This window comes from Schistocerca cancellata, chromosome 9 (genome assembly GCF_023864275.1).
Source record: "Schistocerca cancellata isolate TAMUIC-IGC-003103 chromosome 9, iqSchCanc2.1, whole genome shotgun sequence".
In the NCBI taxonomy this organism is placed as follows: domain Eukaryota; kingdom Metazoa; phylum Arthropoda; class Insecta; order Orthoptera; family Acrididae; genus Schistocerca; species Schistocerca cancellata.
Genome location: NC_064634.1, coordinates 212,627,210 through 212,641,849, shown reverse-complemented (window position 1 = coordinate 212,641,849; position 14,640 = coordinate 212,627,210). Strand labels below are relative to the sequence as shown.

The window sequence follows — 14,640 nt, the reverse complement described above, 5'->3', positions numbered from 1 at the left end:
TTTTATATAAAATTATTTATTTAGAAATCTCGTCGGTAATACAACAAAAATACAATTATTTACCATACTATTTAGATAAGAAAGGTAAATGAATTATCTCAAAGCTGTAGTGAGCGAACATAAGAGGAAAATTTTCAGTTACCGAAATTTCAGTTGTATGTTAATTCTACAGGTGATCGCGGCTGTATCTATAACTAGGTTACTCCAACAATACCGTGTATTTCATTTATCTTACATAATTCGTCTTCTAACGTAAAGCTTTAGTATCGATAAATACCGTACTCGTAAAGACACGTTAATGTTCTAAACAGCAAACAGCCACTAATCTATACTGTATCCGCATACATTTAATCAGTCTTGAACTGAATCTGTGCTCTACCGAGGAAATCGGCATATTGCCTGGAAAAACGAGATGTTGAAACATCCATCGGCTCAAGAAAGCCTGTCGAATAAAAATCGAGTAATGGATTTTTAAGTCCACTTACAATATTTTAATATGGCACATAGAATTACTCCCTTAGCAAAAATGTCCTACTTCACGAGCGTGTTAGTCACATACCGTAGGCGAAATAAAACTAAAGAAAGTTTATTAGCATCAACACTTAATATTAATACATATCGAACGATTTTAACATCCATCTATTTAGTGCTGCACATTATTTTGAATCTCACTGCAATGCGAACGCTTCAGAAACCTCTTGGGACGTTCGAAGAATTCACGGGAGTTGTAGCAAGTTGAAAGATATTGTTCTATAATAATAAACTACCTTTTAGGTGAAGTAATTTTGCCTGAATGTTACGAAGACAGATGCTAGCTTTGACTGGAAAGCGGGTATCTTTATTCTGACAAATTAATCTAAAAGATCAATGTACTACCCCGGTGCTACCAGTTTTTACTGTATGATTTGGTCCTCAGAAGACACATCTCCATTTAGTTATCAGCAAGCACTACCCTCTGGCTTTCACAGCTATAGTCTACGCTTTGATGTAAAGTCCTTACATTTTGCTCGTGGCTTTACACTACATTCTAATATCTTCTTCAGATAATCCTCACACTACGTGAAATTTCGGTATAGTTTAGTGCATTTAGATCAGTCGAATGTAACAGAATCAGTATTCTCAGACGAACGTTGTGCAACTCGTTACATTTTACGTATTTGGAGACACTCCGTTTAAAGCGGAATCCTTCGACTCGTCACAAACACGTGAACTGTACGCAACACTTAGTGCCGCAAGGAAACTGGGTGGCAGACCGCAGTATCATCTATTTCAGTTTAAAGTCCCAGGTCTGACATTCAGTTTCGGTTCGCCACTACGACTGCTGTGGTTTGATTGGTCAGTTAAATGAATCCCCGATCACCGCACAGGGATGATCGCCTGTAGGAGACCGCGGCCTCGCACGATATTTCGGAGGGGTGGGACTGGATTGGGGTTGGACCTAGAATCGGCGCGCGGGGGCACGGAAGACTCCTGGCTGTGGCTGCCCTCCCTGCTCGTCGGGCTGAGGCGGGAGGGTGGCGAGGTACTCGAGGGCGCGCTGGATCGCCGGAGGGATGGGAGGCGGCGTGGGCAGGTGCTCGCCCTGCGGTACGAAGCCGTTCTCGTCGGCCGTGTACACCAGCCGGATCTGCACGCCCTCCGGCGACGTGTACGACGCGGACCCCTGCGCCACCTGCGCTTCAGCCTCAGGGTTGCCGGCGTTCTTCAGGAAGCCCTGCTCCTCCTGGACGATGCCATTGCCCGTCTCGAAACTGTGAGGAGAAACATGAAACATTAATATTATCGTACCAGAGGTCCTGCTTCTTGGCAGGCGCGGCCTGATTAAAAGGAAACGAACGAACACCCTGTTACCGAACAATAAAATCACTCGGAAGGGCTGAAACTGTGAGGAGAAAGTGTGAGGAAGGACATGAGACATTAGTATTGTTGTACCACGGATCCTCATTCATTAGCAGGTGCGGTCTGATTAAAAGGAGAAGAATTGACATCCTGTTTCCAAAAAGTAAAATCTCTCTGGAAGGCTGAAACAATGAGAAGCAACTCTGAGGAGAAACATGAAACAGTAGTGTTATTGCACACGGATCTCCTTCTTTGGCAGGTGCGGTCTGTTTAAAAGGAGATGGACCGACATTGTGTTTCCAAACAAGAAATTCCCTCTGGAGGGCTAACCAAAGTACTTACACCGACTCAGGAGGAAATAAATTAAAAAAAAGTCCCTGCCTAGGGAGAACGCCAAAGCAAACGGTCTGGAAATGCCCTCTGTAGACAAAGTTTCTAATGCTACGTGGAAACAGCTGAACATGAAGTACCAGGTATTAGCGATCTTCTTAAACAGTCTGGCAGATCCTTGCATTTTCCGTAAAAGTTGCTTATCTATTAAATCTTCATCAATAAACCTATCGGTACTAACAGCATAGCTACCCAAACACATTTAATCCCTCGTGCTTATCTTCTTTGAGCTAGACAGGTTTCAAGCTCTTTCCAGAATTCTGTACTATATTATATAAACTATTCCCCTATTTAATTAACAAGTGGTTGAATTTGGTTAACTTAATTACATCCTTTAGAATACCACGTGTAAAATTAAAGAACTAAACGTAGCTGACCTTACGAGCGACTACTAAAAGCTCTCTTCCAATCTTTCCTTTAAACGAACGGGACAAAAATATTGTTCATACTTCTAAAAATTCGTCATTTCGTCTTGTCCTATTTTACGCCAAATTACGAGTAACACATATAGAGTGCTGAAGAGTAGACAGGTAGTTCGAGTAACCAGGAAAGAAGTACTGAATGAAACTGTGAGGAAAAGAGCTTTATTCCACATTTTGACTGAAAGTTTTCGATGTAGCACATTGAGAGCTATCACAAAACAATTTGGAAACGGAGATGGATGTGATGGGTAAAAATTGCAGAGAGGGAGACAGAAACTCGAATACATTTAGCAGGCTCAAACGTGTCAAGGGTGCAGTAATGCTGAGTTGAAAACATTTGCGCAACATAGGCTATCGAGGAGAGTTGCAGTAAACCATTCACGTAGCTGACTATTTCATCAATATAAGAAAACCCCTCTCCACCCAGGAGCATCTCGCTAATGTAGTGTAAAATCTAGCATAGATAATGACCTAAATCCGGCGAGGAAGAGAGTTCACATGTCTCTTCAGGAATACCTCATCGAGTTGAAGCTATTCGTTGGCGATTATATCCCGCAGAACTGCCAAATTGTGGAGGTATTGATTGTTAAGTTTAACCAGCTGTCTGGAGTTCTTTCAGACGTTTTCTATGGTATTATATTAGGATGATGTAGCGGACAAGTCGAGGTGCGACATCATATCTGAGTGTAGGTCAAACCAGAAACGTATGAGCTCGGCACTACGAACATGGGTGGGGTCACCTTGGAAGTGACCATAGCATACTCGTCGCGAATCTGAAGAAGAAAAAGCAACACCTATTATCTGGAAGGAACAAAAATCCTAGTTCATGCCGCCTTTAGCTCAAATGGGTCTATCTCATGGTACGATAAACCCCTAAAACATCACAGAATCACCTCCGCGCTGCGTTATACCCTCCATACACTGAAGGTAACCTCGCTGGGCTGTCGGTAAACATTACATTTCGCATAGTTTGAGAAATGGCAGGTTAGTGGCTCATCCGATCACACTACATACCTCTCGTCAGCTGATGTCCCATTCTGTGCTCTTTGGCCCACTGAATATGAAAATTTATGGTAAGTTCCTATGGGACCAAACTGATGAGGTCATCGGTCCTTGGGCTTGCACACTACTTAATCTACCTACGCGAAGAACCCATGCCCGAGGGAGGACTCAAAACTCCGACGGGGGTAGCGGCGCGAACCGTGACTAGGCGGCCTAGATCGCACGGCTACCCGGCGCGGCTCACAGAATGTGTGTAACATTAAATGCGGCTAAGAGTAATGGTTTTTCACAAGGCAGAATTCACACGGTTCGCCGTATTACGAGGCTGCGAATGGAAAACCATTACTTGTAGATACGTTGGACTGCCCGTTTTAACGCACCAAAAACAGGTAAACCTCATTCACGGTGTGGTCACATCCCAACACGATAGCCCCGTCCAGCATTTCTCTCTTACACACTTGTGCCCCTTACTGCTACTTCACCATTGGATCACACAGTGGTCTGATTCCAGTTGTCCACCCCCATAGCTGAGTGGTCAGCGTGTTGGTCTGTCACGCCATGGGGCCCGGGTTCGATTCCCAGCTGTTTGCTGTGTTGTCATCATCATCACTGGAAGGCAACGGGAAACTACCACTGGAATCACTTCCCTAGACGCTCATGCGGTGGACCTCTCTGACGAGGCTTCCCCCTGACAAGACATGCCTACGGCAGAACACATAGTTTTAGCTGATTCCAGTTCTACACCATGTATACCATTCACAACTACGATTATGCTCTAATAAGGGAGTGAATAATACTTTTCTTGTCAGCGTACACTATAGTTTTCCTTTCTGTATCGAATTTGCCGTCTTGTAGTACCGTGTTGTACATTTGAGGCTGCGTAAAAGACGACATTGGTACGTTACGCAATGTCCTCAGAAAGGAGGACTTGTACGGTAATACAGGACGGACCCGTCCACGGTGAGTCAAGCCTTACGTGCGTTACGTTCCCCGGCGTCGTCAGTGGGTCAGCGGCTGGCTGTTGAGTGGCTGTCGGAGGCAGAGGTCAGGCGAGGGAAAGCAGTCGGTCACCCGCGCTCTCCGGTCTGACATTTCGTCCTAACGCGCCGCTAATGTGCGGCCACGGCGTTGCGTGACCACAGGAGCCGCGTCGCCAACAGCTCGTCAGACGCCTCGCGACCGCAAAGTGGCGGTAGCTCACGTCGTTGGTGGTCGTGTCTCGTGAATTTAATGGCTTCGACGAACCACACGGGACAACTATGGCTTTAAGGTGGTAGCGAGCCCGGTGGCGCAGTGGTTAGCACACTGCACTCGCATGTGGGAGGACGATGGCTCAAACCCGCGTTCGGCCACCCTGACTTAGATTTTCCGTGGTTTCCCTAAATCGCTTCAGTTAAATGCCAGGATGGTTCCTTTGAAAGAGCACAACCGATTACCCTGCCCATTCTTTCCTAATCCGATGGAACCGATGGCCTAGCTGTTTGCTCCCTTCTCCCAAAGTAAACAACCAACCGACCAACCAACCAAACAACCCTGGCTGATCCAGGCTTGTGCTCTGCCACTAATGACCGCGATGTCAAGGGACCTTACACATAAATCTTCTTTCGTCTAATCTTTGATACTTGCACTTACTCCTGTTAACTGATTATTTTGCCGTGTGCCTCATAAACAGTCTAATCTTCTTTTACAAGTCATAGAACAGGATGAGGGTCAGAATGTAAACGCTCCTCTAAAATGGAATCATTATTGATCCAGCTGTAGCTCACTTGGATCAATATCGCACAGTGATTGCTAGATCCAGTGCAGCAGTCAGCTGAAATAATTCGCAAGTCACATAAAAGCATAATTGAGGGTACATGGACGCAACCCTGTTAGTACGTTAAACCTCGAATTTCTCATTACTGATGACACCTGCGGCATATACCGCTAATACATTTGCCTTCCAGATCTTCTGTAAGAGCAACGTTATGTTTACTACTCTGAGCGTTATGCAGAGCAAGCGATATCATGTTGAAACAGAAAATCCAACAGAATGCCTATTACACAGAGTATTTATTTCGCTGCCTGATGACTAACCACAAAATCCTGAAGTATTCAGTTATCTTAAGTGGAAAAACCACGTCGCACCACGTCGTGCAAAGAGACAGATTTTCATAGGCCGTTTTAAGCGTACTTACAATCTTTTAAATCGGGTAATGGAATCGGATGTGCTACAAGCCACATTTACTTTACATTGCCAGCGAATTTCCAGCATAGATGCACACTGATACCAGGATTATTTGGTTAATACAATGGCCGATTCTTTCACATCATCTTCATACAGTTGAGCCAGCACTACATTTTGATTACGTTGCAATGCTTAACGCTAATCTCTCTTCCTGCCTTTTCTCACAGCATCAACTACTGAATAAATTACGCGGCAGTTTGTGCAGTCACAAATTATGCCGCGCCTTAAAATACTTACATTTCACTACGTACATCAAATGCATGTATTCAGTGCACAACAAAATTACCATTGTTTCCAAACGAGGTAAATTACAGTACTCTTAGTATGGATATTGCTAAAAATCAGAGTAAAAGATGTAATTAGAGCCGTGGAGCTTACTGTGCTGTATCAGATGTTTCAGTGACAGTAGAGTTCAGATGTAACCACGGACGGTGCCCATAGTGGAAAACAAGAGAATTGAAGATTTTGAGTACATTTATCATAGAATACGTGAGCAAGGGATTACGTGAGAAACACTAATAGTACAGAATGACATGATACGAGGTAAGGCATCAAATAATAATGTTACTGGTACCAGAGATATGTGCAGAGGGCCAGTGTTGTATAGAAACCCGGAAACTGGAATGTGTACTACAAATAATTGCGGACGTAGTGTGCAATGGCCATTACGAGATGAAGATATTCGTGAACAGCTCAGCAAACCTTGACAGGACGCATCAAAAGAACAGGAAACTAATGATCTTTAGTGACAAAAACATAATCATACGGCTGAATAATAAAAAATTGTTTCAGTTAAACGAAGACAGTGATTGTTTTGCCTGAATTTTTTTTTTTTTTTTTTTTTTTTTTTTTGGTAACCGGTCACTTGCTACAAGGTATGGGCAGTAACACTCTGCGTGACCCTTAGTGTAATGCCGTAACCAACACTCAGAACGTCCTTAGCCATTTCTGATTAACTGCTGAACTTCAGCTCACAGTAGTTCACTCAGTGTCTGCCGTAGCTTCGGTACTGGCACGCCTGTCTTGTACCTCAACAACAGAGCTGCGTCGTTATTCTTACGAGACTTATCTCTACCTGCTCCTCTGCTTTCCCTCGCATGATTTAATGTGTCTCACGTGCCTAATCGCCCTCTGGGAAGTGATTACGCAGAGGTGCTGCTAGCCTTGATGCTGTGAGCCTAGATTACGTAACGGGCTGTCCCAAGTTGATGGGAAGATGCATGGTCTGTTTTGACCGCCAAAGGCTGTACGAAGCTAACACGAGCGTACCGATTTACATACGTATTAGGCGGTTATGTAATCGGAAAAACACTATAGACTCAAATCTGTTATGAGTTTCGCTGGCAACATAGACAAACTCTCACAGTATGGAGAATTATAGTCAAAGTAGATCCATACTGAGGAAAAGCTAGGAGAGGAGATGCAGGAATCCTGCATCGCCGATCTAAGCAAGGTCCTAGTGGAGGTGGTTTTCTGTTGCCATCCTATAGCCTGTTACGAAGTGGCAAGTGTGTGTCTGTGTCGAGCAGAAATCTGTAACGGCTGCCTGCATGACACTAACATGGGAGTAGGTATTTCTGTAATGAATGAAGGGAAGTGAGAGGGTAAAACCCGATGCCGATACATAACCTGCTCCTCTCGAAAAGCATCAAGCGAGCCGTCGAGTTTTACCCTTTGAGCCTTGTATTTTTTCTGGAGGAGGGAAAAATTTCCTTTCTTAGGATATTTTTAATTGCTTTAGATGCAAGATTTATACAAGAATGCGTACTCGTGCTTCAAGTTTCCATAGCACACTTGGCTACATTTTATGGACTAAAATAACTAATTATGAAATACTCTACTGTAATATATAAAATGATCATTCAGTAATTGCCATGCAAGGTAACAAAATTCCATTACGTAGTGAAACATAGCGAACCAACCAATGCAGTGTATTCTGGTGGTCACGATGATGATGATGATAATGTTTGGACTGTGGGGAGCTCAACTGCGAGGTTATCAGCACCCGTACTAATTGCCAACCTTTGCTCAGTCCAGTCTCGCTTCTTTCATGAATGGTGATGAAATGATGAGGACAACACAGACGCCCAGTGATCTCGATGCAGGTGAAACTCCCTGACCCCGCCGGGTATCGAACCCGGGACTCCGTGCTCGGGAAGCTAGCTGCGGACGGTGATCACGAGCTACTGTACAGCGCTCCATTTACTTGCTCATATTTTCGTAGCGATGCCCCAACAGTTGGCAGCATTTGCGCACGGTGAAAGACTCAAACGTTGACAAATGTGTAACTCAGGTTTCCATTGAGGGAAAACACTACCGTTGCAGTTTAGGCTCAATAAAACTTAGTGTACACGGACGGTTTACCATCAAGTGCCACATGCCATCACTCCTTGAGAGACTGCAGAGGGGTTTGGAACATAATCCGCAATATTTGTGTTAAGACTGGCGATCAGGAAAGTTACTCCACCACGTCTCTTCCCCTTGCTTGCCAAAAACTGGCAGTGAAAACTTTCGCGCCGACAGCATCCGAACCGCATTACGTTCCAGTCAACCGTCATCACATAGCCATGCGTTAGCGGCCTCGGCTAAGGAGTCGGGTTCTCCGGAATTAAAATATTAGAAAATCCTTGTTCTTGTTTATGATTCGTGTAAAAATTATTTCTATAATCCAAGAACTACATTTCTAGCTTCCCAGACTCGGTGTTTTAAAATGATTGACAGTTGTGAAAGATTCATCTCAACTAAAATTTGCTTAACTAAATCGTCAATAGGAGTCGATAACAAAATATTGTTAGAAGACATGCTAGTGTAAAATGGTTCAAAAGGCTCTAAGTGCTATGGGACTTAATATCTGAGGTCATCAGTCCCCTAGACAGAACTACTTAAACCTAACTAACCTAAGGACTTCACACACATCCATGCCCGAGTCAGGATCCGAACCTGCGACCGTAGCGGCAGCGCGGTTCCGGACTGAAGCGCTTAGAACCGCTCATCCACAGTGGCCTGCCATATAGTGTAAATCGAAGAACAGAAACAGACTAGGCAAGTGTGAAATGTGATGCTTACAAGTTCCTCCAGTAAACCTGCAAATATTTTTTCTGATCAGCCATTTTTCCGCTCACTCACTTCATACAGTGTCAATGTATTACGGACCATTATGACAAATCAAGTTCCGTTTAGCGCCATCCAGTGGATTTCCAGATATTGTTGATCTATGGTTACAGTGTATGGCAGTTGGTTCTGCCTTCCATTGCGACTCACCTGTATTTGTAGGAGCCATCGAAGTTGACCTCCTGCTCCTGGCTCAGTATGGGGATGGGCTCGTTTGGTGCGCCTGGTGCCTGGCGGAACTGAGGTGCCGCTGCCGTCAGGCAGACCAGAGACACGGCGACGATCTGGAACAAAAGGGCAGACACGGATCCTGAAATCTGCCATTCTTCCTGGCATTATACGTGAAACTTCGATTTCATCTACATACATACTCCGCAATCCACCATACGGTGCTTGGCGGAAGGTACCTCGTACCACAACTACCATCTTCTCTCGCTGTTCCACTCCCAAACAGAAGCAGGGAAAAATGACTGCCTATATGCCTCTGTACGAGCCCTAATCTCTCTTATCTTTGTGGTCTTTCCGCGAAATGTAAGTTGGCGGCAGTAAAATTATACTGCTGTCAGCCTCGAATGCTGGTTCTCTAAATTTCCTCAGTAGCGATTCACGAAAAGAACGCCTCCTTTCCTCAAGAGACTCCCACCCGAGTTCCTGAAGCATTTCCGTAACACTCGCGTGATGATGAAACCTACCAGTAACAAATCTAGCAGCCCGCCTCTGAATTGCTTCTATGTCCTCCCTCAATCCGACCTGATAGGGATCCCAAACGCTCGAGCAGTACTCAAGAATAGGCCGTATTAGTGTTTTATAAGCGGTCTCCTTTACAGATGAATCACACCTACCCAAAATTTTACCAATGAATCGAAGACGACTATCCGCCTTCCCCACAACCGCCATTACATGCTTGTCCCACTTCATATCGCTCTGCAGTGTTACGCCCAAATATTTAATCGGCGTGACTGTGTCAAGCGCTACACTACTAATGGAGTATTCAAACATTACGGGATTCTTTTTCCTATTCATCTGCATTAAGTTACATTTATCTACATTTAGAGTTAGCTGCCATTCTTTACACCAATCACAAATCCTGTCCAAGTCATCTTGTATCCTCCTACAGTCACTCAACGACGACACCTACCCGTACACCACAGCGTCATCAGCAAACAGCCGCACATTGGTATCCACCCTATCCAAAATATAATTTATGTAGATAGGAAACAACAGCGGACCCACCACACTTCCCTGGGGCACTCCAGATGATACCCTCACCTCCGAGGACAACGTACTGAGTTCATTCACTGCGTGTTAAAGCCAATGTTGCTGAGGCTACTCGAACAAACAGACGCATCGTGTTAACATTTCGAAGTTGTAATTGTCACGATACATGTTAAGTATGAGGAATGAATTAGATCTCCTGACGATCTGCCTAGCTATTTTACTATCAAGAACGTGTGACGTTTCGAAACTTTTAGTCGAGTATTGAAACTACAGTCTATGCCTCTCGTACGTGTACAGTCCCTTTTTCTCGGAACTACTTTCGATTGGCAATCCTATCGATATTTTTCTCTGATACGTACGAAATACGAAAGTTTATTCTTCAAATTTTCACCTAAAGATGACTAAACCCGTCTTAGAATTAACGTGAACGGACGGAAATTTTGTGGAAATGTCTTGATTACATGGGGAAAGTCTGCGAAACTGACTGCTCTTTCTTTGTTTTACTTGAGAACTCACAATTGTTGATACAGGAAACAGTGTTCCACGAAATATCCTTCAATGGTTTCTTGACTGCAAAGTTTTCTACTCCTCACTTCCAATTCATTTCACGTAAGTCCAGGACTATGTTTCCTTAAAGAAAATGAGGAAGGATTATTGAACTCATTAAAAGGAATGAACAGATTGCTGAAATCATAATGTAGACTGAAATTTAAGTAGCAAAGTAAATAAGGTGAAAATATTAAGAAACAAATTGATGTATGCCGGACGAGGCATAGAGGCCATAAGAATCAGGATATAAAAGACACAGAGAAAATTTCTTGCTAGGAAGGTACTTAAGGCCGGAAAGGAATTTGGGAGACTGCATGTCTGTTGCACACTATTGTACGGAAGTGAACCACGACCACTGGTGTTAATCATCAAAGAAACAAAGTGTTTGACGTAAGGCGGAACATATAGATGATGGAAACTAAGTGAACTGATCAGACTGAGATAATGGTGTTTCCACAGAAATGGAGAGGAAACAAATGTGTGGAGGAGTCCGAAGACTGATGATAGGGATACAGTGCACCAAGGTCAGATGGGACTCCCATCTCGGTAAAAGCCATAAGAAATTCGCGACCCGTGCCAATGTCGTGCGTCGGCGGTGGATCTTCCGACGTGATCTCCAAGCGAAAGCCTCTCAACCTTGCCGGAGAATGCTCTGTCAAGGGCAGTCTGCTCTCGCTCGTATTACGCCACACCTTTTGAAAGGGCCACTGACCCTTACTGTCCAACACCTAAGATTTCATATTATTACCACGTATCTGTGTATCTACTAGTTTGCAGCATATAATGAGAAGGACTTCCATCCACCTCAAGAGTTTTCCACTAACTACTGTCTGGCGTAAGACTCGTAGGCAATCTCGTTTTTTTTCTCTTTTCGTTTTCTACGTTCTACAGGGATGGGGCCTTCCCCATACATTCCGCCATCGGTGGCCTCGCTGTAATGCGTTAAATACGACCTGGAATAACATTTGCTCTGAAATTTTCCCTGTCTCTACAGGAATAAATTCTGAGAAAATCGCACTAACGAAATTTTCTAAGGTTTTCAGCGGAAAAGAACATGACCCGAATATGAGTAGTAGAAATCTCGGTGAAACCTTGCTTCAAAAGATGCTTCCACTCGATGTTAACCACAGATAACCGCATTACTTCTCCATCTTCCTCTCTTATTACGAAAAAAGCCTTTGGGGCTTGTGTTGAGTTACAAATGTCTCGGAATATCGAGGTCTAATTTCAAAATTGTTGGTGGTCTTCAACAGAAGTTAGCTGCATGCAAGAGAACAATACATTCGTGCTGACGGTTGCAATTACTAACACTAGTATGGCTACATAGGTTCAATAACATAGCTGGTTCTTTGTGCAGTTTTTCATATCAAGGAGTTTCAGTTATCTTAATTCCTCATGCCGCAGTAGTGAAACACGTATTGGAGCGTATGTACATAATACACGCTTTGGTGGATTCCGACAGTTATTGACGCAACGTACTTAAGACATTGATAGTCAAAGTGCTTTACGTCTCCCAGTGTTGTTTAAATACCTTTATTACTTAGCAAATACAATGTACAACATGAAATCTTAAATGGAGTAAGATTCGAGATTTTAGAAATAGACATAGAACAATTGTACTGGGATCCCAAACTTGGTAGACAAAACTCTTTCAGAACTCAGAATCGTACCCTCTACTCCAGAGCTCCCAATAACATTTAATCCTGCTACAGACTCACGATTGTTTCCTCCAAGAAACTATCACCGTCTCCTTTCTCGTAACTAATATTTAAAACAAGATCAGAGAACACCTTGAAACCTGTTTTACTGTAAACACACTATTGGCACAGGCAAAAAAGACGGATTTACCTACAATGAAAGAGGTTTCTCTCTAGAATAATACGTTCCTTCCACCAGTGGCTCCAGTGACCATTATCTGTTCTCACAAATGAAATTAAAACAAAAAGGCTCCTTGAATAGAAACAGAAAAACGAAATCCATCTTGTAGATAAGGTAGAACCCCGTTCCTTCTTACTGCAAAACTATTTCTTTTGTGGTGGGTGGAGAGGTGAGGGGGAGGATGAGCAGTAGTCTGTCTGGCTCGATGCTGTGTGCCACGAATTTCTCCCCAGTGGCAAATCAGTGATATTTGAGCAGCAAAAATGGTTCAAATGGCTCTATGGGGCTTGACTGCTTAAGTCATCAGCCCCCTAGAACTTAGAACTACTTAAACCTAACTGGCCTAAGGACATCACACACATCCATGACCGACGCAGGATTCGAACCTGCGACCGTAGCGGTCGCGCGGTTCTAGACTGTAGCGCCTAAAACTGCTCGGCCACAACGGCCGGCTTTGAGCAGCACTTCTAGCCTACGTCCTCAGTTACTTGTTGGATATATTGCAATCCCAGTCTTCACCTGCAGTTTTTACCCCATACAGGTCCCTCTAGAACCAAGTACATAATTCCATGATGGTGCAACGCATGTCATATTGTCCTGTCCCTTCTTCTCAGTGTCCTCCATATTTGCTCTTCCTTGCTAGTTATGAAGAGAAGCTCTTCAATTATTACCTTACCAATCCCCAAATTTTCAACATAGTTGCATCGCACGACATCTCAAATTCTTCCATTTTCTTTTCCGCTTCTGGGAGTATATTTCTAACGTTGACGAAAACTTAAAGAAATAGACAAAATGTGTAGCATACTTTTTCCACTGCCAAAAATTTAATAAAGATTTTATCTGATTTCTCATTGTTACCGTCCCTACGAATACATACCCCGCACCCCCCCCCCCCACCACCACTAAGCTACAGCATCCATATATATATATATATATATATATATATATATATATATATGCAGAATTACCATTACATACATTTTATTTAAATTTTCGGGTAATTTAATAGTATTTCAAATGCCTTAAGACCGTAAGCATTAACATTTTATTGTAAGCTCTATGCAGTGCCATTCTGTTGTTATCTGCAAAAATGGCACATCATACAGTCTGCTGCTACGCTTGAGGCTAGATACAGACTGATTGAAATGCACATTCAGATACGAAAGTACGTGCTCTGGAATTCCCGTAATTCTCAGCTTCTTAAAATATTTTTCTGGGAAATACACCACGCAGGATTTGAAGAATAATATTAATGTAAAGTCGCAAGCTAGGTGCCTAGTATAAATTTAACGCACTACCATAATGTCAAATGGCCAATTAGATATATCAGCTACATATATAATATCATTTGGCTGATGGTTCCCTCATAACGTGTTCTAGAGCATTAACCATTAATTCTCGACTGAACGAACGATGATAAACTGCCTCCAACTCCAGAAAGTTGAGTACTACCACAAAATATTAAAGGAAATTTTTGGAAGAGTAATTGAAACTAGTGTCAATGAATTGGACACTTGGTCCCGTCGCAACAGAGATTATACTTGTATCACCCTAGACAACTTTTGAAACATGCACCGAGGCAAGTAGCTGAGCAAGTGTCCAGTGCCTACCTGAGAGAACAGCATGCTGACTGTCGCTGGTGGAGGAGGAGTCGTTGGTGGTGGTCTGCTGCCCGGGTCTGCGCAGAGGATGGCGTGCTCCGTCGCAGACCGCTATTTATACCGGCGGCGCGGCCACCCCACCCGTCGCGTCTCAGGTGAGTGCGTGCAGCGTGTGTGTGAGGAGCGGAGAGAAGACGAGGCACCCAAAGGTCATCCCGCGGCCGCCACCGGGGGCGGGCCGCCGCCGCCACCAGCCCCGCTTCCTGACACCTCACAATTAGTCCACTGCTCGCCTCTCTTATTACAGAACACACTGCTCTTATCAGCCTTTCATCGCGTGCCCTGCTAAGCACCGGTGATCCAGAAGTAAAGCCGAAGAAAAGTTCTTTTCGAAAATCCTATC

The 14,640-nt window shown here is 43.8% G+C and overlaps 1 protein-coding gene across 1 annotated transcript; it reads right to left on the bottom strand.

The window, feature by feature from the left end:
* On the bottom strand, nucleotides 1–14,365 carry LOC126100247 (endocuticle structural glycoprotein ABD-4-like). Its single transcript, XM_049910829.1, has 3 exons — nucleotides 14,247–14,365; nucleotides 9,142–9,275; nucleotides 1–1,751 (listed from the first exon to the last, which is right to left on the bottom strand). The coding sequence occupies exons 1-3, from the start codon at nucleotides 14,259–14,261 to the stop codon at nucleotides 1,439–1,441; spliced, it is 462 nt and encodes a 153-aa protein (XP_049766786.1). The 5' UTR covers nucleotides 14,262–14,365; the 3' UTR covers nucleotides 1–1,438.
* Nucleotides 14,366–14,640: the final 275 nt, after the last annotated feature.